Source organism: Malaclemys terrapin, chromosome 1 (genome assembly GCF_027887155.1).
Source record: "Malaclemys terrapin pileata isolate rMalTer1 chromosome 1, rMalTer1.hap1, whole genome shotgun sequence".
Taxonomy (NCBI): Eukaryota; Metazoa; Chordata; order Testudines; family Emydidae; genus Malaclemys; species Malaclemys terrapin.
In genome coordinates this window covers 275,197,582-275,225,106 of record NC_071505.1, presented here as the reverse complement: position 1 = coordinate 275,225,106, position 27,525 = coordinate 275,197,582, and the positions used below count along the sequence as shown (strand labels likewise).

General features: G+C 39.0%; 1 protein-coding gene across 1 annotated transcript; it reads left to right on the top strand.

Annotated features, from left to right (window-relative positions):
• Positions 1 to 22,074, top strand: KLF5 (KLF transcription factor 5). Its single transcript, XM_054013338.1, has 4 exons — positions 1 to 352; positions 2,501 to 3,371; positions 4,645 to 4,704; positions 20,116 to 22,074. Exons 1-4 carry the CDS (start codon positions 170 to 172, stop codon positions 20,292 to 20,294), a joined length of 1,293 nt encoding a protein of 430 aa, XP_053869313.1. The 5' UTR covers positions 1 to 169; the 3' UTR covers positions 20,295 to 22,074.
• Positions 22,075 to 27,525: the final 5,451 nt, after the last annotated feature.

Below are 27,525 nucleotides of genomic sequence, written 5' to 3'. Positions count from 1 at the left end.
CGGGCCAGGTAGAGCGGCGGGAGGCTACGCTGAAGACAGTGGAGTTGTTGCCGGGATTGTGGGCTGGGGTGCGAGTGCCAGGGCAGTGATCCCCTCGCCCCAGGCTGGTCCCCGTGCAGTGGCAGCAGGGGGAGGTTGCGTGCCCGCTCCGGAGGGATCCCACTCGGCCATGGCCACTCGGGTGCTGCCCATGAGCGCCCGCCTGGGTCCCATGCAGCAGCCCGACGAGCCGGTGTTCGCTCAGCTCAAGCCCGTGCTGGGCGCCCGGGACGCGGCGATGTTCACGGGGGAGGATCTGAAGCAGCAACAGCCGGGCGGCGGGGCCAGGATCCCGGCGGAGGAGATGGTGCAGGTAAGGAAGGAGAAGCCGCTTGGGCTGGTCCCACTCCTGGCCGTGCACCTAGACACTGGGGCTGGGGCCCGGCGCAGCCCGCACGGGCAGCGCTCACTAGGTGGGGCAGTGTCGGGGGAATCAGGGCGGCGCCCGGCAGCTGGGAGCCAGCGCGAGGCGGGGAGCCCCACCTAGGAGGGGGTAGAAGGGAGTGGGGCTGGGGCCCGAAGTCCCCGCTTGTCCCCCTCGCTCCGCCCTGCGTTGGGATGCGGCTGGTCCGCGTCTTCCCGGCTCCGCTGCGCCTCCAAGTGAGTAGCCGCTCTGCTCCCCCTCCTGCGGGCGGGGACCCAGCCAGGCGCTGCCGGCCAGGGAGCTACTAGAAATCGAGGGGTGCCCGGATCGGGGCGCCGGGGACTCGAACTTCCCAACAGCTCAAGGCGGATTCGAGCGGGCAGGGGCAGAGCTGTCCCGCGAGAGTGTTGAAAGCTACAGCTGCTGCCTTTGCACTTGCCCAGCAGCAGAATTAGCGCAGCCGCCTGTCTCTCTCGCCCACGCACGGTCATGTTAGACTGGGGCGGGGGGGAAGACATGTCGGGACTTTCTGCGCGTCCCAGAAAACTGTTTGGCAACAGATCCACAGGCAAACAGCTGGAAGAGCTAAAATCAGCCAGCGCCAACCGCAACCTGATTTTAGCTCAGGAACGGGCTTCGTTTGAGGCTATTTCCAGCCCTTGACTCTTTCATTGAATAGTTTCGTGTGCGGTTTATTATAGTGAGTAGCCTTGTGTGGCACAGGTGGCATTGTAGAAACGGAGCAGACAAGCCTGTGAGATCCTGAGCAGTGTGACAAACCTCTGCAGAGGCACCTTCCAAAGTGAATTTATAAGGGGGGCCCTGCCCTGGGATCTCAGTCGGAGTCACTCAGTCGCTATCTCCAATGTAACTAAGATTAAGGAAGAATTCTCCTCCCGAGAATTGATAAGCAAGGCAATGAATATTAGTGGGACATATTTCAGTCTCTGTGGCTCAGCGATATCTTTTCAAAGAATACATGTTTCTGCCTTCAAAGCAAGCTGGCCTTGGCTTGTAAACAAGGGCTGGAAAAAGTAGCCTGGCACGTTAAGGACAGGTCTAGCTCACTACACACACAAAACGCTTGTCTTTGATTTTTTGTTTTTTCTTTTTCTTTGAGACAGGCTCTTGAAATACACTTTTAAGTAGACTTTCTGTTTGTCAGCAGCTTTCTGTTTTTAGGGGTGCTAGAGGGATTTGGTATGACTGGACTTTTTACAGGGTAAGGGGGAATGTAGCATTTGCCCATTGGAGAGTACATGATAAATGTTTTACTGATGACTGTACCAGTAATGTATCAGGCTTTCGCCACCCACGGATTCCCTACTACCACTGCACTAAGGGACTGATTTCATTGTAGAAATTAAAGATTTTAGAGTGTGACCATGAATAGAAACATGGTTATCCCATTCTTAACAAATTATAGACTCTGTAGATTTAAAAACATTGTTACTCCAGTCCAAAGGACTCTTTACATCAAATATATAGTAACTTAAAGTCACGGTCCTGCCTCCTTGTTATTCTATATTGTTTATAAGTTTACACCTGTTTTAGGTTTTATTTCCAGTAGATAACTTTCTTTTATGTTCTAAATCTGTTCTGAAGTATGAATACATATTTGAAATGTTAGCCTTCAAACAGTCAGATGAGGGCATGGTTTTTACAGTTAACAATTCAAAGAGAAGTGTGTGAACTTCCTGTAAAAGAATGTCAATACACTTCTTAGAATAATGGTGAAATAGTAGAGTACAGGAATTGTAGAAATGAATTAGATGATTTTTTTGTGTGTTGCATTATCCTATTGCAAATATTATGATACACTTCAAAATATTTTTACTCTTGTTCTGCATAAACATTGTTCAGCCGATTTTGTTCTTGGAGTTGTTGATTAGCATATCAATTATAAAAGGCAGGGTTGTTTTACTATGTCTCATTATTCTGACTAAAACTTCCCCTGTGGAAGAGATGGGATTTGTTTAGCTCGTCTAGTAAAACAGTACTCGTAAGAGATTATTTATTATTTTCATTCTTTATGTCCTGTCTTGTCTATGGTTTGTTAACAAATCATGTGGATTATATGTTTTTGTTTTTATTTAGACAAGATGTGAAATGGAGAAATATCTGGCACCTCAGCTTCCACCAGTTCCTGTCATCCCTGAACATAAAAAATATAGAAGAGACAGTGCCTCAGTTGTAGACCAGTTCTTCACTGACAGTGAAGGGTTGCCTTATAGTATCAACATGAATGTCTTCTTTCCTGACATTACTCATCTGAGAACTGGCCTATACAAATCCCAGAGACCATGTGTAACCCACATCAAGACAGAACCAGTTACCATCTTCAGTCATCAGAGTGAAACTACTGCCCCTACCCCCACCCCCACTCAGGCTCTCCCAGAGTTTACCAGCATCTTCAGCTCTCACCAAACTCCCGACGTGAACAACATTTTCATCAAGCAGGAGCTTCCTACTCCAGATATTCATCTTTCTCTCACACCCCAGCAGGGCCAGTTATATCAGCTCTTGAGTTCACCGGATTTAGATATGCCCAATTCTACTACTCAGGCGGCAGTAATGGACTCTCTTAACAATGTTTCCATGTCATCAGCCATGGCCGGCCTTAACACTCTCTCCTCGGCTATTCCACAGACTACAATGAAACAATTCCAGGGTATCCCCCAATGCACATACACAATGCCAAATCAGTTTCTTCAGCCACAGGCCACTTACTTCCCTCCTTCACCCCCAAGTTCAGAGCCCGGAAGTCCCGATAGACAAGCAGAAATGCTACAAAATTTAACCCCTCCTCCATCCTATGCTGCGACTATAGCTTCCAAGCTGGCAATCCAAAATCCAAATTTACCGGTGGCCATGTCAATAAATTCACAGAACATCCAGACAGTCAGATACAATAGAAGGAGTAACCCAGACCTGGAGAAGAGACGTATCCACTACTGTGATTATCCTGGTAAGCAATCTATCCTAATGGAGAATAAATCACTCAAATGTTTTCTTTAATCTTGAAAAAAAGCAGACATTGATGATCACAATACGGGTGGAAATGACTGTCTTTGATGGTGGTCCAGCTACAATGAGACCCAAATCAACTTTTCTTCTTCTCCAAAGCCTTATTGTTCTGTGCCATCTTTTCTTACAATTTTTAAATAATTGTCACCCACTTTTCTTGAAGATAATACATCAGTTCTTACTGTTTTTAAATACATATATGTGGATCCCTGTATCACAAAACTTATAGCTCTGGGGAAAAAATGTTACTGGGAAGGCTAACATTGAACAATTTTGATATCTGGCTCATGCTTTGTTGTAGCAAACTTCTTCAACGTGCAATGGGCCAGATGCTCAACAGGTGTAAATTGGCATATTGAAGTCCATTGACATGGACATAGGGCCATATCCTTTGTCCAGCTTACAGTAGTTATCATCTTGATATGAACAGAAAATTCAGTGTGTACACTTGTTCCTTGGTTGTCAACTATAATTGTCTTTAAAAATTGTCCAACCTCCCCCCAAAACCCCAAATATGTACCCCTCCTGAAGTCCATCCATTTTGTATGCTAGACTAAAAGATGAATCTAGCAGCAAATGTTAATCATTCATTAATGAAATATGTGATCCCAAATATAAAATGTCAACACTGTGCTGAACAGAAACTAGTTTCCTCTCAAATATAATACAGGGTATAGTATCTTGAATGTAGTAAATGTTATAATACCACAAATGCTGAATTAAAAAAAAATTCAGTGTAGAACTATGGTAAATAACAGTGATATTGAGTAATACCCTGGAAAAATCAGACACAGAGAACTTTATTTTTTAAATGTTCCTAAAGGACATCAGTGACATTCATATATCCTTGAGTAACAGGTGTGGCTTCTTCATGTAGCAGATGTAATTTAAATGTGAACTCTCAGTTGTATTTAGATTGTAGCAGCTATCCTTTTGTATAACATCATAAGTAATTAAGGATACCAGAATCTTAAGTATTGCTTTTTCTCTTGATTATGTAAAGCAACCCCTTCATAAGAACTTTCTGTTTTAAATCATGTGAAACTTCAAATGATTGTGCTGCCACAAGGTAGTAAGTTTTTAAATGTTTTCGGAATAGTGTGAGTGAGTGACTTTTTGTAATTCTCTAGGTTTGTTTATAATCTCCCTGCTGATGTGCTTTCTCTTTTTCCCTCCACTGTTGGTTTTTTTTTTGTTTTTGTTTTTTTTTTTAGGCTGCACAAAAGTTTATACAAAGTCTTCCCACTTAAAAGCTCACCTGAGAACTCATACTGGTATGTACTTTCCTTGTTCATTCCTTGGTTATGAATCTTTAAAAAAAGAAAACATGTTTGATTTGTCATATTTTCTTTCTTTGATTTTGCAGAATGGGCTAGGTTCAAGTAGATCAGTGTCTTTCAAACTTTTTACTGGTGGCCCCTTTCACATACTGTGACCCCTCTTATAAATTAAAACCACTTTTAAATATATTTAACACCATTATAAATGCTGGAGGCAAAGCAGGGTTTGAGGTGGAGGTTGACTGCTCATGACCCCCCATGTAATAACCTTGCAACCTCCTGAGGGGTCCTGACCCCCAGTTTGAGAACCCCTGAAGTAGATAGTTCAGTTAAATCAACCAACTTTGTCAATAAAAGTTGAAGTTACCCATTTATTTTTAAGACATATTTGTTTAGTTATGTTGAATTCCTTATAGTAATTTTTTTTTTTTTAAGAACTGAAAACAAGCAAAATATTCCCTTTGAAACCCTCAATTTTTCTCTTAAAATGCTTTTTTTAAAAGAAAAATTATTTTGATGGGGTGGGGGGAATCCAACATGTCTTGAATTAAGCACAATAAATATATGATTATTTCTGTTTATTTAATTAAACAAACTCTCATTTCTTTTGGCTTTTGTACTTTAAATACTAGTGCTGACAGAACTATTTAGATTTTTCTCCTCAGATTTCTGTATAGCTCCAAAATTCTTCTCCATTTGCTTTTTCTCTAGTATTAAACTTGCATGTTTAAAAACCAAATACTTTCTTTTTAAAAAAATCTATCTCATTTTTATTTCTTGGTGAAGAGTTACTAAAATGGTAAGAAAATTAAAAACAGGGTTGAGGTGTGAAACCTATTTATTCGTACCATAGACCAAATCCTGTCTGAAGCTACATGCATGCAATCTCAGTTAATGGACCAGCACAGGTATAAATTGAAGAGTGAATTTTGGTTCACTGACTCCAGTGTGAGCTAAGGGTTCTCTTCTCTACTTGACATGCATGGGTGTTACAAAACACGTATTGGAAAGAGAGTGGAACCATTCTGTCCTGACCATAGCTCAGTTTAGATACATGTTTGTTAAATTAGGTGTCTGACATCACAAGAGAACTGTTTTAACAGTTCAGGATAATTCTTGTGCAGGGGACTTGGTTACAAAATTGTTTTTGCAGTTTAACTGAACCTTTGAAATGAAAATTGTGAGGTTTTTCAAAGAAACCTAGGCTAAGAAGCCACTATCTTCTTTAAATCTAGTTGCGGTATCTGTACTCCAATATGAAATACTTACACATGGGGGTGTGATCCTCAAATCAGAGTAACTTTTGGTTCTAATTAAAGCAAAATGCTTACTGTAGTAAGCCTGTCAACATTAAATTTGTACTGTATGAATAACATGGTTTCATCTTAGTTAAAAGCAAAAGTCAAAACGAAAGTTAACATGAGCAATGATCTAACACAATGTATTTCCTCTCTATGGAAAAAGACCTTGTATTCAACAGTTACTATGAGTGGATTGTTGGATTACTGTAAAGAAACTGAATATCTCCAGGCTAAATGTTACTATGGAAATCCAGTTTTCATAAATGAAGCAGTTATCTGTGTTACAGCCACAGTAAAAATGAAAAGCAACTTTGCAAAGGTCAGTGCTCTCCACTAGCAATAGACTAAACAAGAATATTGTTACAAACATTTTGTGATACATATAATCACTCATTACCAGCTAGCTTAATGAGAGAGTAATTTAATTTTTAATGAGGATGTAAACTTGACTAATATAATAGAATGCAACATGCATCTTACTTTACAGATTCTTTAGTAAGGAAAGAATGGGTGCCACTGCCCTATTACATTGAAACCAACATTAGATTGAAAATATGTAACTTGTTAATATACAGTGACTGTAGGAACAGACCAAAAGATAAAGCTTAAAATGTAATTTTACCAAGTAATTGTAAAAATGAAAATCACTCTTAAAATTTTCAGAAGTATGCATAATTATTTTCATATCTTCAAATAGTACTGATAATTTTAGAATTCTTAATAAACATATTAATGTACATATAGAGAAATATTTACCAAAGTTGTGATCACTAGTACCTATTGCTATGGATGAGTAAAGGTTAATGTTGCTTTCCACTTTTTTACCTGTAGACATTTGACCTCAGCAGTGTGGCTAAGTGTACAAAGGTCAGGGAAGCTGATCTATTCATAGAAACAAGAATGCTGCTTCAGATAAAATCTCTAGTGAATTTAAGTAAGCCTTTAATACAAAGGGTCTTCTAGGGAGGGGAATGAAGGGATAAATTGTCCAAAGAGTTAAAATACAAACAGGTTAGTCCATTTCCTGTTACCTACCTTTTATTGTAGAGTATGAATAAGTTTGACACTTTCTCAATATCCATTTGAAAACCCAAGGTTTTTAAATTAAACCATCCTTGCGTGCTTGTGTTCAGACCCTTTGCACACCATTTGATATTTCCAGTGCTGTATAAATGAATGAACTGAAAGATTAAGGGTTAAATTCTGCCTTGGTAAAAGTGGACATAACCTCAGGGAACTCCATGGAGATATGCTAAGTGCCCAATTCTCCCAGAAGTCAATGGGAATTTTCCCTTTGACTTCAAAAGGGAAGTATCAGCCCTGTTGGGCTAAATTTGGCTATGCATATGAGTTTTGAGTTTGTCTGTATAAATTCCACCCTTACTTTGTGCGCCCCCTTAAACCAACTGGATTTATGCAGCGCTATTAAACTTTTCTCTTTTAATCTTAAAAATACCTGTACTTTTATGGAGTAATTACCTTCAAAGTTTAAATTTAATAGGTGAGTCTCACCTAATCCAGTTTAATAAAGTTTTGTGTGATATTCTTTCAAATCCCTTAGGGGTGTAGCAGGCCTGTTTATCTGGCTAAACCCGTTCTTTAGTAATCATGGACCACTGAAGTTGTTTTCTCTTTATTCTTAGTTTCTTGACAATACCTTTTAAATTGGCTGCAATCTCTCTCTTCCCAAACAGCCTCCACCCTCTTCAGCAATCTGTCATTTTAAAATCAAAAGTGCCTGCAGCAAAGTTTGTCTGCCATTAAAGTCAAAACAGACCTTATGCTTTTCCTTTGTATTGGAAAATCTCAGCCTTTCACAGTATTTATTTTAGGAGTCTCTCCCTCCTGAATGGCTTTCAATGAGTTTAATAGACATTCTTTGAGAACAAACTTAAGGGAAATGTTATTTCTGAAAGACAGAATGTGAGCCATAGTCTGTTTCCTCATTCAAATATGAACTAATTGGCAGGTTCATAAGTCACATTTAAATGAGGTCATAAGAAATGGCTGAGAGTTGAAAGTTTTCCCCCTTATATTTTTCTTCTTAAAGGGTAGGTCAAATCCAGCCCTGGTTTAAATAGGTAAAGCTCCCTTCATTTTATTGGAGTTGTTCCAGGGACCTGTTTTTTCATTTAAACAAAAACTTTAACCCTTTAGGTGAAAATTGTGTTCCAAAATCAAGTTACTGTGTTTGTTGCAGTTCCTGAAATAGGTATTTTTCTAAAGCTAGTTACTTCAGTTGTTTTAAAATTATGGAGGGAATTCTGACTGTTGATAAGCTGGTAGCCTCAAAATTGAACACAGGCAAACAGCTGCTGTTGCCAAGTTACAAAGGTACAGAATGTATTTTTGTATCCTTCTCTGAATGATTTTGGATCAGGTGTCAAGTTCTCTTAGGTAACGTCTTAAAAGCACTACAGTGCATTATTTTACTAGCATGGATTAGCATTTGATCATCCATCTTTAGCTGATTAAAATGAGTATGTGCTAGTGTACGTGTAGGAGCATCTTTCAGTATAGATGGGTTTCTTCAATCGCTTTATATTAGGGATTTTTCTTCTAAAATACATTGACCTATTGGTCATAGGACAAGTTTAGTTTCATAACTTGTATTGTGCAACCAGCATATAATGTGTTTAAAATAAACAAAAAAAACCCGGATCTATTATAGGCTACACTCTAGTAAAATTAGTTGTTCATGCTAGTGCCTTAAGGTATGTGCCCAACTTGAAAAACTTGTCAAATGTCAAAGAAAAGCAGATAATTGTGCATTATAAATACATCCTATTAACTTTCTTTCATGTTGCTTGAACATACTTCAACAGCTCCCCCATTAACAACTCTACTATGTTTCCCCACCCTCTTTTTTTTCCCCCTCCCCCTTCTTCCCCCCTCCCCCCGGATGTACCGATATGCTTATCTTTTTAAACACTGAGGTCTGAGTTCTCACCTGTAACAGTGCACTACAGTTGTAGACTCCAGTGCTTCATTTCTGTGAGCAGCTGCATGTTTCAGAGATGTATTCTCTTCTATTTAGAGGAAACGCCATCATTGTTTTGTACACATCAGGGTACACACACCGAGGATGTTTTTTCAGCTGCATATTGGTTTTCTATACACTGTCTTTGTACAAGCATGTTGTCTGATCACATGATGGGTTTGCCATTAATAGAGAGATGAAATAGTTTTGCAGTTAATGTTAGAAACTATCTATAGATCTAGCTTGTATGTGGTGATGGGAAGTGAAAGCCTAGATACCTCAAGAGAAATGGCATTCCTTAAATGAGATCAAGTCAAAATACTTCAACATCCTTAGTTATGTCAAATGTTTATATAGGCTTGGGACAACTGTTAACTTATTCAATGCCTCAAGATGTTAAACTTGCTTTTAATATATGGCTTCATGTCAGTAGATCCAAAATTGGACTGTGATGGTCAGTCATAGTCAGAACCAGTGGTGGACAACAGGCTTTGAACAGCCCATAGGAATCTATATCTTCCATTTACCAGAGCTATACATGTCAGTGTATATTTGACTTGGTACTGTTTATAAAAACACAAATGGTGCTGTTGAACTGTGGGGAAATCGTGGAGGTGTACATTTAGTCAAAAGTGTGTGTATGTGAGAGAGACACAGTCATTTGATATTAATTTCAAATATTAACAAGTATTACTTTTGAGTCTCTTGCTTTTGTCCTTCAGTCTTTGCTTTTTCCCTGCTTTACTCCTTTGATGTTGTTTTTTCTTTCATCATTTTAATCTTTCTTTAATGTTTAGTGATTGACATTCTCTTCCCTCCACTCCCACCTTTCCTATTTCTTTCTCTTCCTCCTTTCCCAAGTATCCTTTTCTATCTTATCTATATCCCTCCCTCTGCAAAACATGCCCAGCTCTCCTGCCTTTCCCCAGATACATTCACAAAAAGGGTTGCAAGAGGCCTGACAGGAGGGTCACAACTGCCAGTGGCTTTATTGCCTTCCCGTTAGAGGGGCCAGTTTTGTTTTTTCCTCCACTTCAGCTTAGGCAGGTCAAGGATTTTGTCACAGAGAAGGCTAGTAAGAGGGAGCAGGGCATTAGTTGGAAATCTTCTCTTTCCTTCTCCCCACTCAAGGGGAAGGGGCTTATGAGGTTCAACCTTCCAAGACACAGTGAGCATTATGATAGGCATTCAGCTTGCTCTGCTTGATCTTAGAAAGAAAGACAGTGAAGAATGTAGGAGGACTGGGTGCTGGCGCCTTCCCCAAAAGTGACTTATATGGGCCTCATCACCCTAGTAATGAAGCACCTCACAGGAAGTACATTGCATTTCACAGCATCCCTGTGAGGTAGAGAAGTGCTATTGTCCATATTTTATAGATGGGGAATTGAGGCACAGAGCAAAAGAGTGACAAGCCCAAGGTCACACAGGAAGTCTGTGACTGAGTTTGGCATTGAACCCAAATCTTTTGTGCCTTAACCCACAATACTGTCCTACCAATATGCTGATTTCATTTGTAACATCTTGGAAAGTAGCACCCTGGATGCATTGGAGCCACAGAGCAGGAGAGGCTAATCTCAGTCATTAATACTCCTTATGTGCTTGACTCTTGTAATCAGCACAATGGTTTTTCAAAGAAAATTACTTAAAATATGTGAAATATGGTAATTCTTATCATGGAGATCTTTTGGGGCCCGCCTCTTGGAAATGGCAGTAAAAAGTTTTTATTCATATACTTTACAGGGAAAGATTTGGTTTTTACCTATTAGAGATTACACTTTCAGGTTGATTTTATGTAAACCGTTGTCAATAATAGACTAGAATAATGAAAAGAGGAGCAAAGTTAAAATACTGCCGACAAAGTGATCAGCAGATGTTAAGGCAGAAATAACTTGCTCAAAAGAACAGTTAGGTAATAGCGGAGAGTAATTGGTTATCTTTTTATATAAGTTTTGCATAAATCCATTAGTTGCTTGTGGGAGCAATGGAAAAGCATCACCATCCAGTGAAAACCAGAGTTTTGGGGAAAGTAACATGTTTTTCAAACTCTTCATTGAATGATTGTAGGCCATGGGGATTAATTGATTTGGTTATTTATCTCCAATTATGGCTTTAGGGAAATATGTTTTACCATATTGTGCTTTTTTGAGGCAAAGTCTTACCAACAGGCCTGACTCTTATTACAGTTCTGGGTCATTCAGTCATATCAATCTCTCACTGTCCAGGCACAACTTAATAAAAATTAATTCAAGGAAGTGTCAGGTGAAGAGCAGTCATGTTAGATTTTGTTTTTTTTTGTTTTTTAAAGTCCAGCAATTTCTCTTCTTGATTAAAAGCCTAAAATGTCTCTCTCTAAGCACGAAAGCTTAAAAACGGTTGTTTCTGTCAATTGCTCCCTGAGAGGATTAAACTTCATTTCCAGGATATTTGATTCCTGATAAGGCAACTGTTGACCTAAGAGACTAGCTTTAAATATAGTTCATTTTGAGACTGACCAACACATGCTAATACAGTCCAAGATTCACAGCAATTACCAGTGATTAAAACTTTCCCTTATTTGATTAGACATTCCATATTGTAATTTAATGTCTGAGCTTGACTTGGACAATTGAATCTCCTCTAGTTCCATGGAATATATTCTGGGGTGAATGTTGTTGGTTGTTTACTTAAATGTTTCTAATCTTTCACCAATGGGAGGTTCATGTCAACTAGTAATGTCCTAGTTTAGTCTGAGTATCTTGGTAGCAGCATTCCTGTCCTGTCAGACTGCATTATTTATATTCAGTGATCTCTAACAACTCTGATTAAGGACATATTAAAACCTTTCATTTGGCAAGTATACAGTACTTTGCCTTCAGTTAAAGAAGGCTTTAACTTATTGCTTTGGTAATTTTTATTTTGTTTTTATTTTTTTATATACATATAGTTGGTGGAGATCTTAAGGATTATAGTATATACTTATTACATTTCATTAAGGGGAACTTCTTACCCTACAAGTGCCAGAACTGTAGGTGTGAAAACTCCAAAGCAGTTCTGGCAGCCATACATGCATGAGGAAACCCTCTTCTCCCATATGTGACATGTAAATACACATACATAGCAGATGGCATGGATTTATTATAAATCAACTTTTTAAAAATTAGCATTCCCTGCCTTTTTGTTTGCATATATTCTTGAGGAGAGACCACCTCTGCTATAACAGAATGTTATACTGGAGAGAAAATAAACAACTTCACAAGCCAGTCAAGATTCCTCAGTAATCCTAGAGCTGCATGAGACAACACTTAACAAAATAAGTGCTTCAGAGCATTGGGGAATTCTGAATGTTTATTGGCTGATGAGGAGATAATGTCTTCTCCATGTCTGTAGTCCCAAAAAGAATGAAAACTAGGATTTGGTGATTAACATTTTTGACGTGCATATCCACCTTCTTCAGTTACCTAATACTAATGTTTTCTTGTCTCTACACATTTGTGGTAGAAGGAGATCAAAATATTGGTTAATTAACCAGTAATTGGATCTCCCTCTCCTGTCCGCAAGACTAATGCTTCCTGTCATATGGCTCTAAAATATTGTATTTATCTGATACAATACTTTGATTAACACCTTTTTAAGTAGTGTTTTATACTGCACATTAAAAGGAAACTTAAAGTGCGTGTGTGTATATGTTTTGTATCTGGTAAATTGTCAAGGCTGGAAACCTGTGCTGTATTCCATAGGTGAGCTGGGATACACACAAATACACCAGCAACTACTTCTAGTCCAGTCAGAGAGGAAGGGGGGATATTCTACAGAAAAGTTATTTCAGGTAAACTTGAAAAAGATTAGCTCTAACCTTTCTGTCAAGTTACAGGCCTCAACATATCTGGTAACTAAAGCAAACTGGCTCTAGAGGTGGAAGGATATGAAAACTAGTATCCTAGAAAAGTTCTAAAACACTCCCACAATCTAGTTTCTCTTAAAATTAATGAGTAACTAGGTCATTTTATTGTTTTACTGCTGTTTTTCCTTGAACATACTTAATATATTGTTTATCCATTGTCCCCTCCCCCACCATTCTGTCTTGTCTGAAACTAGCTTGGAACAGGACCCAGGATAAAGTCCTGGCCTCCTTTTGAAGTCACTGGGAGTCTTTAATGGGGTCAAGATTTCACCTTAGGTACCTCACAGTACAGATGAGAGGACAGGACATACCACACTTTTGGGAATTGTCACATATAAATAATGGACAATCCTTTGACCAGTATAATTCATTCATAATGTTGTTGTTCCAAACATGTGGTGTTAAGTCACTTATACCACATCATTGTGTGCTCTGCATGCAACAAAACACAGGACAGTGGGGTAACATTTCAGACCCTCTTCGCCCCGATAGTCTTACTTCATATACACTTGTAGGCTACAGCCAAAATTTTCAAACTTGATTATCTAAAGTTAAGCTGTGTGGTTTGGTGTGTGGTGTTTTAATTTTATTTTCTTCCCCAAAGGTACTCCACACTAGAACTGGTTGGGAACTTTTTGATTAATTGGTTTTTGTCGAAAAATCTCATTTGTTGAAACCAAAACTGTTTGCAAAACAGGATCTAGTTGGATTTCCCAACTTGAAAAAATGTGAGGGGTAGGAGGGGAAGATTTGAAATTGTCAATGTTTTGTTTTTGACATTTTCTATATGAAATTTTCCAGTTTGAAATGACTTTTTGTTTGGAAACTTAAGCTAATTTGATTAAAAAAAAAATCCTTTTAAACTTTTCAAAGTCAACATTTGAAATGAAATGTTTTGAAATTATCAAAACAAATGTTTCAATTGACTTGAAATGGGATTTCAGGCAGAGAAAGGGAATTCGTTTTTCTGTTTATGAATGATTTTGACTTTTCATTCCAATTCAGTGGGGAAGAAAATGTTCTAACTCTCGAAAATGTGTGTGAGACGAGAACCATTTTCCACCCAACTCTACTCAGTGTCCACAGTTCAAGTGGAAACTAACAACAGTTATTGAATGCTCAGTGTCTTGGGAAAATATGAATTAAGTTACCTGACTGTAAGGAGCAAAGTGAAAAACTGTAATTTTTAGCTTTATTTTTAAAGATAACCCCAGCTATATGAATAACTCGTTGATTAAATAGTCACTAATTTAAATTTTTTTTTTTTTTTAAACAGAAGCATATTTTTTTTTGTATTGTTACTGGGAAATTCATTAATTATTTGGGGCTTTTTAAATGGTATTTTGCTGAAAATGATTTTAATGGAGCAGGGCTTCTCCTCTCCCACTGGTGACTGAATAACATCCAGGTGGCATCTACAGCAGTTGCTTACGTGGTGAAGTAGTATTAGGATAATATTTAATGTATTTTTAGTTTTATTTTAATGTGATTCAGCATCTTAAATTAAGGAGGGCCACCTCCATGTGGCCAGACAGCTCTCTGCAGTACGAGCAAGGGCTTTGTTGGCCAAAGTTTGGGAACCACTTGGGCAATGGGGGAGGGTTAGTGAAGTAACAGAGAAGGCTTGCGTACTCAGTAGCATTCCTCCTATAGACATCAAAGCCTCCTTTTGACATCTCTCTAACCTTTACACCATTAATATTTGCTTTAAAGACAAGTGAGTTACAAGAAAGTTTTCAAGTTACATTTTCCTTATCACTTGCTAAGTGCTTTCTCCTAAAGCAATTCCAAACTAGTTTAGTGTTCAACAAAGTTTTTTAAACACTTGCACTAAAGTTTTACAAGGTTGTTTCGCATGCTATACAAATACATTTATTTATTTTATTTAGCTAGAGAATGGATACATATTAACAGTTGAGGAACTTAAAATACATTTTGTGATGTGAAAGCCTAACAAAATACTTAAAATCCGTGATACTGGAAAGAGATGATGCAAAAATCCAATTAAATGTATGAAACCTCTATCCTGTTGAAATATAATTCAACAGAAAGCAGTTCTGTTTCCCAGAAGAGCTGTGTATAATATTTCTGGCTTTGGAAGAAAGGCCTGGAGTGTGCTATTTGGCTAGAACTCGGTACCAGCTTCCTCCATGGTGTTTTACTTGAACAGTGTTGACATTTTAACAAATCCCATGGAAGCTCCCCTGAAGTGGAGGAGTTAGCCTTTTTTTTACAGTGAAATATTTGTTTGATACAGTGATCATGTTCCAGTAACTGAACTACAGTACATCAGTATTTGATGACCAATGGCGTTCTATAGGATGTTAAACCAAGAAGTTCTAAACAGCTGGAGGAAACCAAATATTTCTGAAACTGTACAGCTACTGTATTTCATACAATTGTTAAAGTAAACAAATCTTGCATTACTATGTAGCTAACAAAAATAGTGGATAAAGCATTCAATGTTCTTTGGCTTTATTCTTTTAACAGATTCCTCTGTTCATTAAATTCAGTATAGCAAAGAACAAGAATGACCTTTTTTAAAAAGGTCAATCTTGAAGCATTTTATTTTTATTTATATTTTTATTTATATTTTTTATTTATTTATATATATATATATATATAATGATGCGTTTTTCCCCCCTCCCCTTGCCACAGGAACTTAAATCAAATTCTTCTTCCCACTAAATATGACACAAACATGTGTATGGGTTGGGAAAGCTGAAACAGTACCGGGGCTAGTTGTTCTTTTGCTCTCCTTTTTAAACAAGTTTTTAATCTCTATCTTCACTTGCCTCTCCCTCCCCACACCCAAAAGAAAAACATTTCAAATTGATTCCCTTCAAGAACTTTCCAACAGAAACTAGCATCACAAACATAGATTATTATTTTTTTCTTTCAGTATTTCACCTCTTGGATTTCTCCAAAATAAGCTGGGCCTTTATACTGGAGCTAAAAATACATTATTATTATTTATTATTTTTTAGTTCTCTGTTCCCACACTGCTAGCCATAGTAGGGGTGAAGGGCAGTGTTATGGCTTTAATTTCTAGTACATAAAAGTAGTAATGTTCAAAACAAACTGCATGAGGTGCTTATGAAATGCCAACAGACCCTGGTCATTTGGCAGGCAGGCTCGAACTGGGGACCTGTGTAGCTTAATGCATGAGCTGCTACAGCATGAGATGACAGCCTTAGCTAATAACCAGGGGCAGACTCATTTTATCTCTGTAGGGAAGACTCATTTTATCTCTCTAAGAGATCTCAGTGCCACTAGATAGGACACAACACCACAGCCAGGAGGTGTGTGGGTTACACTTACTCAGTCTCCTCCATACATACCCTCAATGAAATTCTTCACAGGTAAAGTTTGGAGAAGCCAGGGTGGGGCTATGACAGCATGGGGAGAAGCAGCAGCACATAGCTATCTAGGCTGCCATCTCCATAACCTGCTATATTATTATGAATCTTCCCACAGACTTGTGACATGAAATGGCATAATGAGCAGCAATTAGGGTAGGCACTGGGAACAGCTGATATTCCCCTGGAAATCTGAGGTGAAATTCAAGACCCGCTGAAGTCAATGAGAGGTGGTGTGTGGTTTTTTGTTTTTTGTTTTTGTTTGTTTTGTTTTTTGCTGTCAACATCAGCGGAATCAGGATTTCACAGCGATATTTAGTAACTTATGCCCAACAAGGCCACCTAAGTTACTGCTGTCCAGAATATTGGTAACTTATGCACTACATGTCTGCATACTACTATTTCATCCCACCAGCAGTTACATGTGGGTTTGGCTTTGGTGGTATGCACAGTAGGCACTAGCTACACAAGGCGGTTTTATGGATGTGTTCAGTGTGCTGCAGTGCAGGAATGCATAAAACTCCTGATACCCCATCCCACCTCTGCAGGAATAGCTGTAGCATTGTAAACTATGGCCACTTTTAAAACCAAGCCCACTTTGCCTGCTGGGAATTAGAGCTCGTTGACATTGAATTTTTGATGAAAAATATAGTTGACATTTCAGTGGAGGGAAAATTAGGGGTGGGGGAGGGGAAAGATGGACTGGCCGAAGGGTCATATCTGATTAAGGGAAAGAAACAGGAATTTTTCTTTAAATCAAAAGTTTCTCTTCTGTTTTCTGGCCAGCTGTTCTGTGTACATAGAACAGCTAGCAGGGTCCACACCTACCCCTTAAATCTCTTCCAACTGGTGGGGTCCTTCTGAATTTATTTTACCACCAAGTGGCAAGTAACATAGCTCTTAAAACTGAACTGAAAACAGAAGTGACGTGTGATATAAACATCAAATTTAGGAACTGTGGAGAAATTTTTGCGTCTCCTTCACCCCACTCCCCCAAAATCTATGTAGATATCCACAGACTCCCTTCCAGCTAGTATAACTTTTTCCCTTTCCCCCCCCCCCCCAATCAGACCCATTCCACCCCCAAAACAAAACTAACTCTTAAAAAAAATACTCAAATAATGGGTCCTTCCCAATGAGGTGTCTCCCACTCCTTCCTCCTCTCTCTGCTGCTACCTGGGGCAAGGTTGGAACAACTGAGGTGCTGAGAACAAGAAGGCAGCCTTTAATACAAGACTATATTAAAAGAACACCTGTATCTACCAGAGAGCCACATTATCTACGCTGCTATTTGGTTTTTAAAAAATTAGTCATAAGCAAAATAAAACATCTGTTTAAAAAGCGTTTGAAGTCAGATCCCAAAAAACTTTATAATGATGTTCTTAAAGAAAGCACATCTGCTGTTGGGTTCCACAAAAGAGGTATACTTATGTTTCTGTTTTACCACAAAGCAGACCTACAAGTGGCCTCTTCTTCTGTGTCCATGTCATGTGCAATTTAATGTTCTAAAGACTGCATTAATAACCATGGAGCAAGTTATAGGAAGACCCAGTTTAGATATTGGAAGGATGGTTACTGTACTGCAAGAGATCCTGTACTGGACTTCTGCCATTATACCTCTGGGATTCTAATACATTAACTCAACTGGCTTTTCCAGTAATGGTAGTGCTTCACTTATCAGGTTTACACAACATCCTTGTTTTCATCTATAGTGTGTCTTGTCTGGGACATAGGTGCTATCACAAATGATGCCTTACCGTGTTCATTGGTCACAGTCATGCAGAGCAAATACTGAGCTATAATTGGTTGCAGCCTAAATCCTCTTCCATTGGAATGGAATGGACATCAATGGAAAGCATCTCATTAGGTTCCTAGGAGCTGGATCAGGCCTTAAGTGTGCTTCTCTTAAAGAATGATACACTTCAAGGATGATAGTGATATTAATAAATCTTGGTTGTCTTGTGCACTAAGAAATTGCTGGGTTTTTTGATGTAGACTCCATTCAGTGTGAATGTGCTGCCAATGTGGAGTTACTTCCCATTCATGAAGATGGGGTAATCTCTCCTTTTGCAGTAGGTGAAGAGTTGAGCATAAAAGGCATCATAAACTCTACAAGCAGGATGGATTTTATAATTTTGATTGTTTTAAAAGGGATTTAGCTCTTCTGCTGTCAAGCAACAGAACCTTAACTTTTGCTGAATTCTTAATCTTCTGACATGGGGGGGGGGTCTCACACGGTGTTCTCTGGGCTGTTGATGGTGCAAAATGAGCTGTCTGGTCACATGGTGCTGGCTTTCTTCCTTGTTTCCACTTGCTGAACGTACATTAAAATACTTTCCAAGTAGCTGTAGTTGGTTTGTGAGGATTGTTATTGGGTGTGAATGGGAGTGGAGAAGGTCCATGTGATCAAAACTAGGAGGAAGGTGATGCACAACATACTCTGGATGGGATTTTCCAAAGCACTTGGCACTGACCTAACTCTGCTCCCGTTTGTCAATGCAAGTTTTACCATTCACTTCAATGGGAGCACAGTTAAGTCAAAGCTGAGTGTTTTCATAAATTCCACCTTCTCTCTCTGTTAATATGTGGGTTACTTGTAACACTTTAAAAAAAAAATAGACTTCGAGAGCCCTAATCTAAAGACACTTTGAAATGAATGTAGAGTAGTTCAGTGTATATCACTCTAGCAGTGATCCTATAAATAGGCAATCCTAGCTCTCCATTTATATAAAAAATATGTTTTGTCTGTCTTTTTAGGGTGACATTACATACATGACAGCTTCAAAGCAGATGAATGTTTTGTTGTTTAAATAACTGGTTCCCTGTTGTAGAGAAAGAAATCACCTTGACTTTCTGACTTGGTATTTCCCCAGTATTTCAACAAACATAACTACAATTATAACCTAAACAAATTATAGGTGTGCTTAAAATGTCCCATTTTTAATCCTGAAATGGATTAATGCAAATACCTGAGGTAGTTTGGCCAACATGTTCTAATCTAGCTGCCTGAAGCTGGGCACTTCAATCTATATTAGGTGCATCTATAAATGTGGTCAGATTTTTTTTTTTATTTTCAGAGGTGCTGTGCACTTTCCACATGTTAATAGGAATAGCAGGGGCTTGGCACCTCTGAAAAATCTGGCTGTGTAAGCACCTAATTCTAGACATCCAATTTTGAAAACTTGGGCCTGAGTCTTTTAGACTAGTCTTTTAGATGTTTTTTCTCTATATACAGCTGTCCTGAGCCAGAAGGCCACATGATTTTATTGCAGAATTATTAGTTGACCCTTTTAATTTTTTTTTTTTATTTTAGAAAATATTATCCCAGTTGTAGTTGTTACATACTGCATAACCAATTCTGGTTTTACTTGCACATCAGAAGCTCTTAATCTCTATATTATAAATAATCTTATAGTAACCTTTCTCCACATTTAAACTAGATCTTAAAAATATATTTCTTTAATGTATGGCTCTTGTAACTTTTTTTATAATTTATATATTAAGTCAGAGCAGATTGTAATATGATTCTCTCTACCGCCTCTCATTGTGGGGGTGTGTGTGTATTTTTCAATTCCATGTAATTATTTCTAGGTGTATATTTTTACTTTTGTAATAGGTGTATATAATTAGCTTATGTTTATAGGTCTCTGCAGTGGCATCTGTTTACCACAAATTTCAAGAACAAAATTCTTGTAGCAAAGATTAACTTGCGAGTATTAAATATATCTGCGAATCATCAGGAACCATGAGCACTCTTCTCCTCTTTTTGCCCCCCCTCCCCTTTAAAGTGCAAACTATTGGCAGTTAGTATGAGTTCTCATTAATTGTTTTTCAGCTGTGGAGTCACAGCTAACCATCTGTTTCTGTGTGTTCCCAATGTTTTAGGGGAGAAGCCGTACAAATGCACATGGGATGGCTGCGACTGGAGATTTGCTCGCTCCGATGAGTTAACACGCCACTACAGGAAGCACACAGGGGCCAAACCTTTCCAGTGCGCTGTGTGCAATCGTAGCTTCTCTCGCTCTGACCACCTGGCTCTGCACATGAAGAGACATCAGAACTAAACGCTGGGTTCGACATGGAGGCTGTCTGTATCTATGCAATTTCCAAATGACTCTCAACATGTGGTTAGAATTAGTTTTAATTTTTGACTATTGACTATCCATAAAGTCTCCAAAGAAACTGGAAATGTATATTTTGTATATTTATGAGGAAACAGGGAAGACACTGTACCACAGTACCAGAGTGTTCAGTCATTTATTTTGTTTGCTCTGATCATGTATATGGCTTTAGTCAGCAGATTTCATCTCAAGTATTATGTCTCAGCACATTGCATCATTATAGATTATTTTCTTACGGTGTTTTGACCAAAGCACTGTCATTACTGTGGCAATGTTTAGTAAATGAATTAATGGGAGGGCATAGACGAATGAACACAGAGGACAAGCCATTAATTGTAGTCTGTCAGGTTTTTACTGGACATATTTAGTACTTGTGTGGTTTTTTTTTTTTTTTAAATGTTGTCTTTCTGTGGAGATAAAATATATAGGAAAAAATTATAAACAGCCATAGAACAAAAAGTTTGTTCAGTATGTTGCATGTTTGCTATGACAACGATTTTGTAAATATGCAAATCAGCTTTTAAGGTTTATTACAAAAGTTTTCTATGAATCCTCTGAATTTTCAGATGTACATTTGATAATATGGCACATTTTCAATTAAATTTATTTAAATACCTCTCAAAACTTTACCAACTTAGTTTCATTTTCTGAAGAAAAGTGAACTAGCCATTCAGACATTTTGTACCTGTTAAAATAAATATTATGCACTGAATATTCAAAACAGGATTGAGTTTTCAAAATGCTTAAAAGGGCAAAACATTTAGAATGAACTGCAAATGTTGAAAGCTTAAATAATGAGGATAGTTACAATATACAGAATGTTAAACCTCTTACTACAAGCTAAACTTAGTATCACTTTAAAAAGAAGGATTTAGGATGCAATTTTCATAGACTGACATGTTAAGCTGGTTTAGCACCAGTATGATCTAGTTTCATGTGGATGTTGCATGTAATTTACCAGAAGGTAAAGGATACAGTAATTTTATTTAAAATTACAGTGCAGTTTAGTTAATCCACTGTTAACATTGACACACACCAGACAAAAGTCACTGCTGACATAAATAGATGCAACTGAAGTCAAAGGAGTTCTGCCCTTTTATACCAACAGTGAACTTAGTCCACAGCGTTCTGTCTGGAAATAGGAAATGAAGGGCCAAAAAACGAGGTTACACTTTGTAGGACTTGGCCGAAATATCTACAACATAAAGGAAACAACCAATACACATATGCAATTCACAAACTGTGATTTCATTATGTCAACCAATAGGTGGAATAAACAACCAAAAAGCCAAAAAAGGGTCTCAAAGGAAAACATAGCTTTGTTAAAACTGTTGTTTGTCTTTTTATTTATTTTGTGGTATATGGTAGACATTTTTTAAGACCATTTTACATACACTTGATGATAAATTATAGTTTTTGTTTGTTATAGTTAGAAACATTGCTCTTAATTGTAAATAGTTGACAAATGATGTAAATAATTTTGTAAGGCTTCAAATGTTTATACATGGAAACACATGCATAAATTGGTTACTGTTTTGCTTCTTTTTCCCTACTTCCCCCGCCCCTCTCCCCCCCCGCTCCTCCTTATTTTTGTATTTGTGGCATTTCCTATGCAAATGATGGAGCAAACAGCTGTATAGTTGTAGAATGTTTTGAGAGAGAATGAAATGGTTTATATATAAAGACAATTTTTTGGAAAATAAAACAAAGTGCCTAAAATGAACGTGCCTGAGTGTTCTCTGTATAGCTCCTTACCAGTGACTTTGCATATTGATTTCCAAATAATAGAATTCTTAGAGGCAACACTGTACGTCTTTCATTGCAAGGACCATCATTTTCTGTTTGGAAAGTACCTAGCACTTCTTGGGCACCACTACAATTAAAATAGTAAATATGAAGTGATAAAAGCTAGCTTTATGGTGCTATTATTTTATTTACATCTGTTCTGCAGCTCTGTCACCTTATGTGAAAGGTATATACTATTATCCACTATCTTCTCTCCATTTCAGGATCTTTTCTATTGAAGGAGAGAGGCTTAGTCACTTTTAAAAAAAATATATAAACAAATGTATACACGCAACTACTGGGTTACATCCATTTTCTCTGCTCCTGCAAACTTGAAGAAAACCAGTACTTCCTGGAAGGAACGGAAACTACAGTAGAGCTGACCCTGTAGAAGAATTTTACACTTACAGCACCTTGATGAAAAGATCTCAAATGACTCAATCCTCTCATACTATTCTATCCCATAGGGGTATTGTTATGTAGATTACAGATGAGCAAACTAAGACACAGCAGCTAGGGAGTTCTTTCCAAAGTTATGGAAGGATGAGAAATTGAATCCTGACATCTAAGTCTTTGCTCCAATCACTGAAGACACAGCTACATTTGAGAGTTTACAGCGGTGCAGCTGCAGGCTCTTTAATGTAGCCACTCTAAGCCAATGGGGGAGAGCTTTCCCGTCGGCTTACCTACTCCAGCCCCCGTGAGCAGGAGATGCTCTCCCACCAACATAGCACTGTCCACATCAGCACTTATGTCAGTGTAATTTGTCGTTCAGGGGGGTGATTTATTCACACCCGTGAATGCCACCTGTAGTGTAGACTGAGGGCTTGTCTCCACTTACTGGGAGATTAATGCACAGCGATCGATCCACCTGGGGTTGATTTAGCGGGTCTAGTGAAGGCCCACTAAATCGTCCACCGAGTGCTCTCCTGTCAACTTGGTACTCCACTGGAACTAGAAGCATAAGGTAAGTCAATGGGAGAGTTTCTCCTGTCGACGCAGCACAGGGTAGACACCGCAAGAAGTTGACGTAAGGTACGTTGACTCCAGCTATGTTGTTCATGTACCTGGAGTTGCGTCGCTTAGGTTGACTTAGCCCCGTAGTGTAGACCTGCCCATAGCCTTTGTCTTACTCTATATCCTAATCCTTTCCCCCCCGCCCCCACTTCCTTATTTTCCCCCCACTGATGCCTTCCACATTACATAATCACAGGCTTGTTTATGCCACAAATCAAAATCCCATCTTACAATAGAAAAATGCCAATGAAATTACTAATTAGTGGAGAAATTGTCTATAATAATGTATATTATATACACACAATTCTGTGCAACTACAGTGACCAACTATCAGAGATTCATGTTGGAGAATAAGACTTATGTTTTGAAACCACACTAACTATTTAATGAAAGATGCACATGATGCATACCAGAACTAAACAATGAAGCTTTCTTTACTGAAATACATAATTCGGTGTCCAGAGTGCATGATTTTAAGGCAATTATCCAAATGATATTTTGCTGACTCAATTTTTTTTTTTTAAGTTGTAAAAATGATCTTCCTCACAAATAAGAGTGGCTGATTTGCTCCCAAAATTCATAAAAGGGCTTGTGTGATGGTAACTATCATGTGGTAGCTTTGGCGCAAAGGCAGTGAAGTACTCCAACACATTGACAATGTCCGCGCACACAAATTATGCCTCTGCATAATAAGGTAAAGGCTGCTCCCAATGATGTTGAGATGTGTGCACTGGCTTCCTGTGTGACCACATGATTTTGTTGTTCTCTTTCGTTCCCCACACAGTGCAGTTTCTTCCTCTTGCTTTCACCTCAGCTGGGCAGTAGGACCTCTGTGCCCACTGAGTTCTCATTCTTGAATTGGGGTCTTTATACATTCTTAATGGCAAGGAGTCAGGGCCGGCTCTAGGCACCAGCAAAACAAGCTGGTGCTTGGGGCGGCACATTTTTAGGGGCGGCATGGCCAGCACCAGAATGCCGCCCCTGCTGCCCCTAAAAATGTACCCCGGCCGGCCTAGCTCACCTCCGCTGCTGCCGCCGCTTGCGCACCACTGCTCGCCCTCCCTCCCAGGCTCTCAAACCTGGAAGGAAGGGGGAGATCCCGAGCAGCCGCGGTGCGCGAAACAGCTGATTCACGCGCCGCTGCTCACCCTCTCTCCCAGGCTGGAGAGCCTGGGGGGAGGAGGCAGGGCTGGGGATTTGGGGAAGGGGTGGAGTTGAGGTGGGGCCGGGGTAAGAAAAAAACGGGCGGGGGGGGCGGTCAAAATTGGTTTTGCTTGGGGCGGCAAAAATCCTAGAGTCGGCCCTGCAAGGAGTACCTCTTTAATCTGTTTTGTAAAGTGCCAGGAGCATCTACTGCGCTGTGTAGCCCTAGCAATGGGAAGTTTTAACTCCTTTTAGCTGTTTTGAATTTGCCACTGTTCAATTTCATTCCCCCCATCACTTCTATGCTTCCACAGAACCCTGCTCTCAACATGCATTTCCCCAGCTCCTCATGGCCTCCTGCACATCAAGTACATTCAACCTTTAAACAGTGATTTGTATCAACATTTAAAAGTGAATTGGAATGTGGTAGGGGAAGTATAGTAGGAATTGTGTATGCAGAGGTGGGGAGAGTGGGCATGCCAGCAGTGGCAGGGGAAACTAGACTGGAGAAAGTAACATGACTTTTTTGGTTAGTTTTGAATAACTGTCTGTTTGTTTGCTGTTCTCTGTGTGACTTGTTCTAACCAGTTAGGACCTCGGGTCATACAGGGCTGGTTGAAGGATGACACAGTGACACAGGAACCAAATATGAACTTGGAAAGAAACTTTTTCCTCTCTGTTCACTTATCTTTAGGACACAAAATCACAGCACTGACTCTATGCTCGTATACTCACAGCTTTTCTCCCTGTGTCATACTGTATAAATTGGTCAAACTTCCCTTTTTTCTCTGCGTGCAATGCTTGGTCACTACATATGACATAGTTTCACTATGCACATAATTATATTTGCACCCAATTTAATTTTTTGAGCAAGAGTCCCAGACATCTGAATAGAGGCTTCTCTTTTCCATGCGACTGACCAAAGATGTGTGATGCCAAGGGGGGATTCTCATACTAGTTCTGAGGCAACAACTCAAAAATGTTCAGCTGTTCGCCGTGGAGTCCTGGGGTTTTCAACCGCCCTTTTTATTCTGAGCTGCCCATTTTCCCATCTAACTCCCTTTCTGACTGTTGCAGCAGTTTAGCAGCTTTGGCTGCAGGAATTTCTGGGACAATGTAGTGTACTCTTTTACAGAGACTGAGATAATCACACGGTAGATTTGCCACTTTTCCTGCCTGAGAAATGAGAATTCTGAGATCCCCTCTCTAAATGGCCCTAAATGAGAATTCTGAGATCCCCCAATGGCCGCTTTTCTTCCCGGCTTCATTACAATTATAGTCTAGGGTTTAGAGCTTGTTGTTGTTGGTTCTTTTTATACTTGTTTAGCTTTCCTTGTCATTGTGGTCGGTCATTATTCAAGAATGTAAGAACAGCCATACTGGGGGTCAGACCAATGTTCCATCCCAGTATCCTGTCTTCTGATAGTGGCTGCTGCCAGAGGCTTCAGAGAGAATGTACAGAACAGGGAAATTACTGAATGATCCATCCCTTGTCATAAAGCCTGATTCAATAACAATCAATGTCCAGCTTCTTCATCCCACAGGACTCGGGAGTAGGGTGACCAGATGTCCCGATTTTATAGGGACAGTCCTGATATTTGAGTCTTTTTCTTATATAGAAGCCTATTACCCCTCACCCCCGTCCTGATTTTTCACACTTGCTGTTTGGTCACCCTACTTGGGAGCCACCAAAAATCTGTTTTTGTGGATTTCCATGGCACACAAGCCAGCCTTTGGACCTGATCCTATGAAGTGCTGAGCATCCTAAATTTGCATTAATGGGTTCAATGTTGATAACAAGTGAGGAGTCTATCAACACCAGCATTGTGCCCATAGTTCATGCTGAATTGGGTCTTTCACTCCTGCTGTCTTTCAGAGAGTAGAATGATGCAACCCAATATGAAAAGTCTTCAGTTTTCTTTGGCCTTCTGAAGTTTTGATTGTCAGTGAAAGCAGCAAACTTTTATTTTAAAGAACTATTCAATTTGTTAAGCTGGAACTTTCAAAATGGACATTTGAGATAGACTAGAACCTGAATGCAAACTCTATAGAACAATAATTTTGTGAGAGTCTGGCTTTGAATCCAAATCAACCACTGGGATCAGATTCAGAGTGGAACTATTTTCCAGTTCTGTTCAGGTGCAGAAGGATGATTTTGGTCCAACAGAACAAAAATCTCACAAGCACCACCAATATTATAAGATTTCTCCCTTGCAAGGTGCCAGAAATCTTGCAAGATTTTGATATCAACTCAAAATCTGAATCCTAATCCTGACTGAACTCTGATCACCTGTGGAATTTTGAGACGATCCAAAGCTACTTTACCAGCCCATCTGTAATGGAGATCTGATATAAATAAACAAATTTACAGAAAGCAAGTGAGAAGTGGCAGCAGTAATGGGGGAAAAAATACAATTTCAGTTGAAGCTGATTTGGGGATGGCTTTTTGTTCTTCTCATCATCAGCTCATAGCTGTTGTGAAATAGTAGCAGTTTCCTTTTAAAATAATTGTGTGATTTTATTAAAATTACCATGCCTTTTTTCATTCAATAATTGTTTTCCTAACATTGCATTTGCTTTTTTTCTCTTTTGCCGTTATCAAGATATAACTAAGAATTGTTCCTCCTTTGAAGAAGCTTAGACAAATGGGTAAACCATGCTGAATATCCCCTGGGGAAAACTTACTTCATTTCTGAAACATTAACAGCAGCAATCAAATGAAATGTGAGCATTTTCAGAGTACATACCATGCCTTAGGACATTTCAGCTAATTTCTTGTATAAAGGAACTTTTTAGTAATCGTGAAGAAGCTAAAGTATTAAAAAAAGACAGTCTTGCCTATCAACTAATTCTAGCATGTATCATCTGCAAATAAATTAGTCACAATGAGTGCACATGCTAAACTTTTGTCTACATTATAACATGCTTTGCATATTTATATTGCTTAGGTTACATATTTTAATTGGTAGATGTTCCCTAACTTGTTCATGGTTGTTCTGATATTGATGTTTTGAGGCAGTCCCCTAGAGCACCCCATGTTGCTTCCTGTGAGTGTAATTCACTCTGCATGCTGAATGGGAAAGCAGAGAGTTCAGGGTGTTAAATGAAGTTTGCTGATCTGAAGCAAAGATGTATATGATACATTTACCAGTCTGCAAATCATTTACAATGTGCAAATGTTATAACGCTATAATCAGAACACACCTAGATCCGTGAACCCCACATAGAC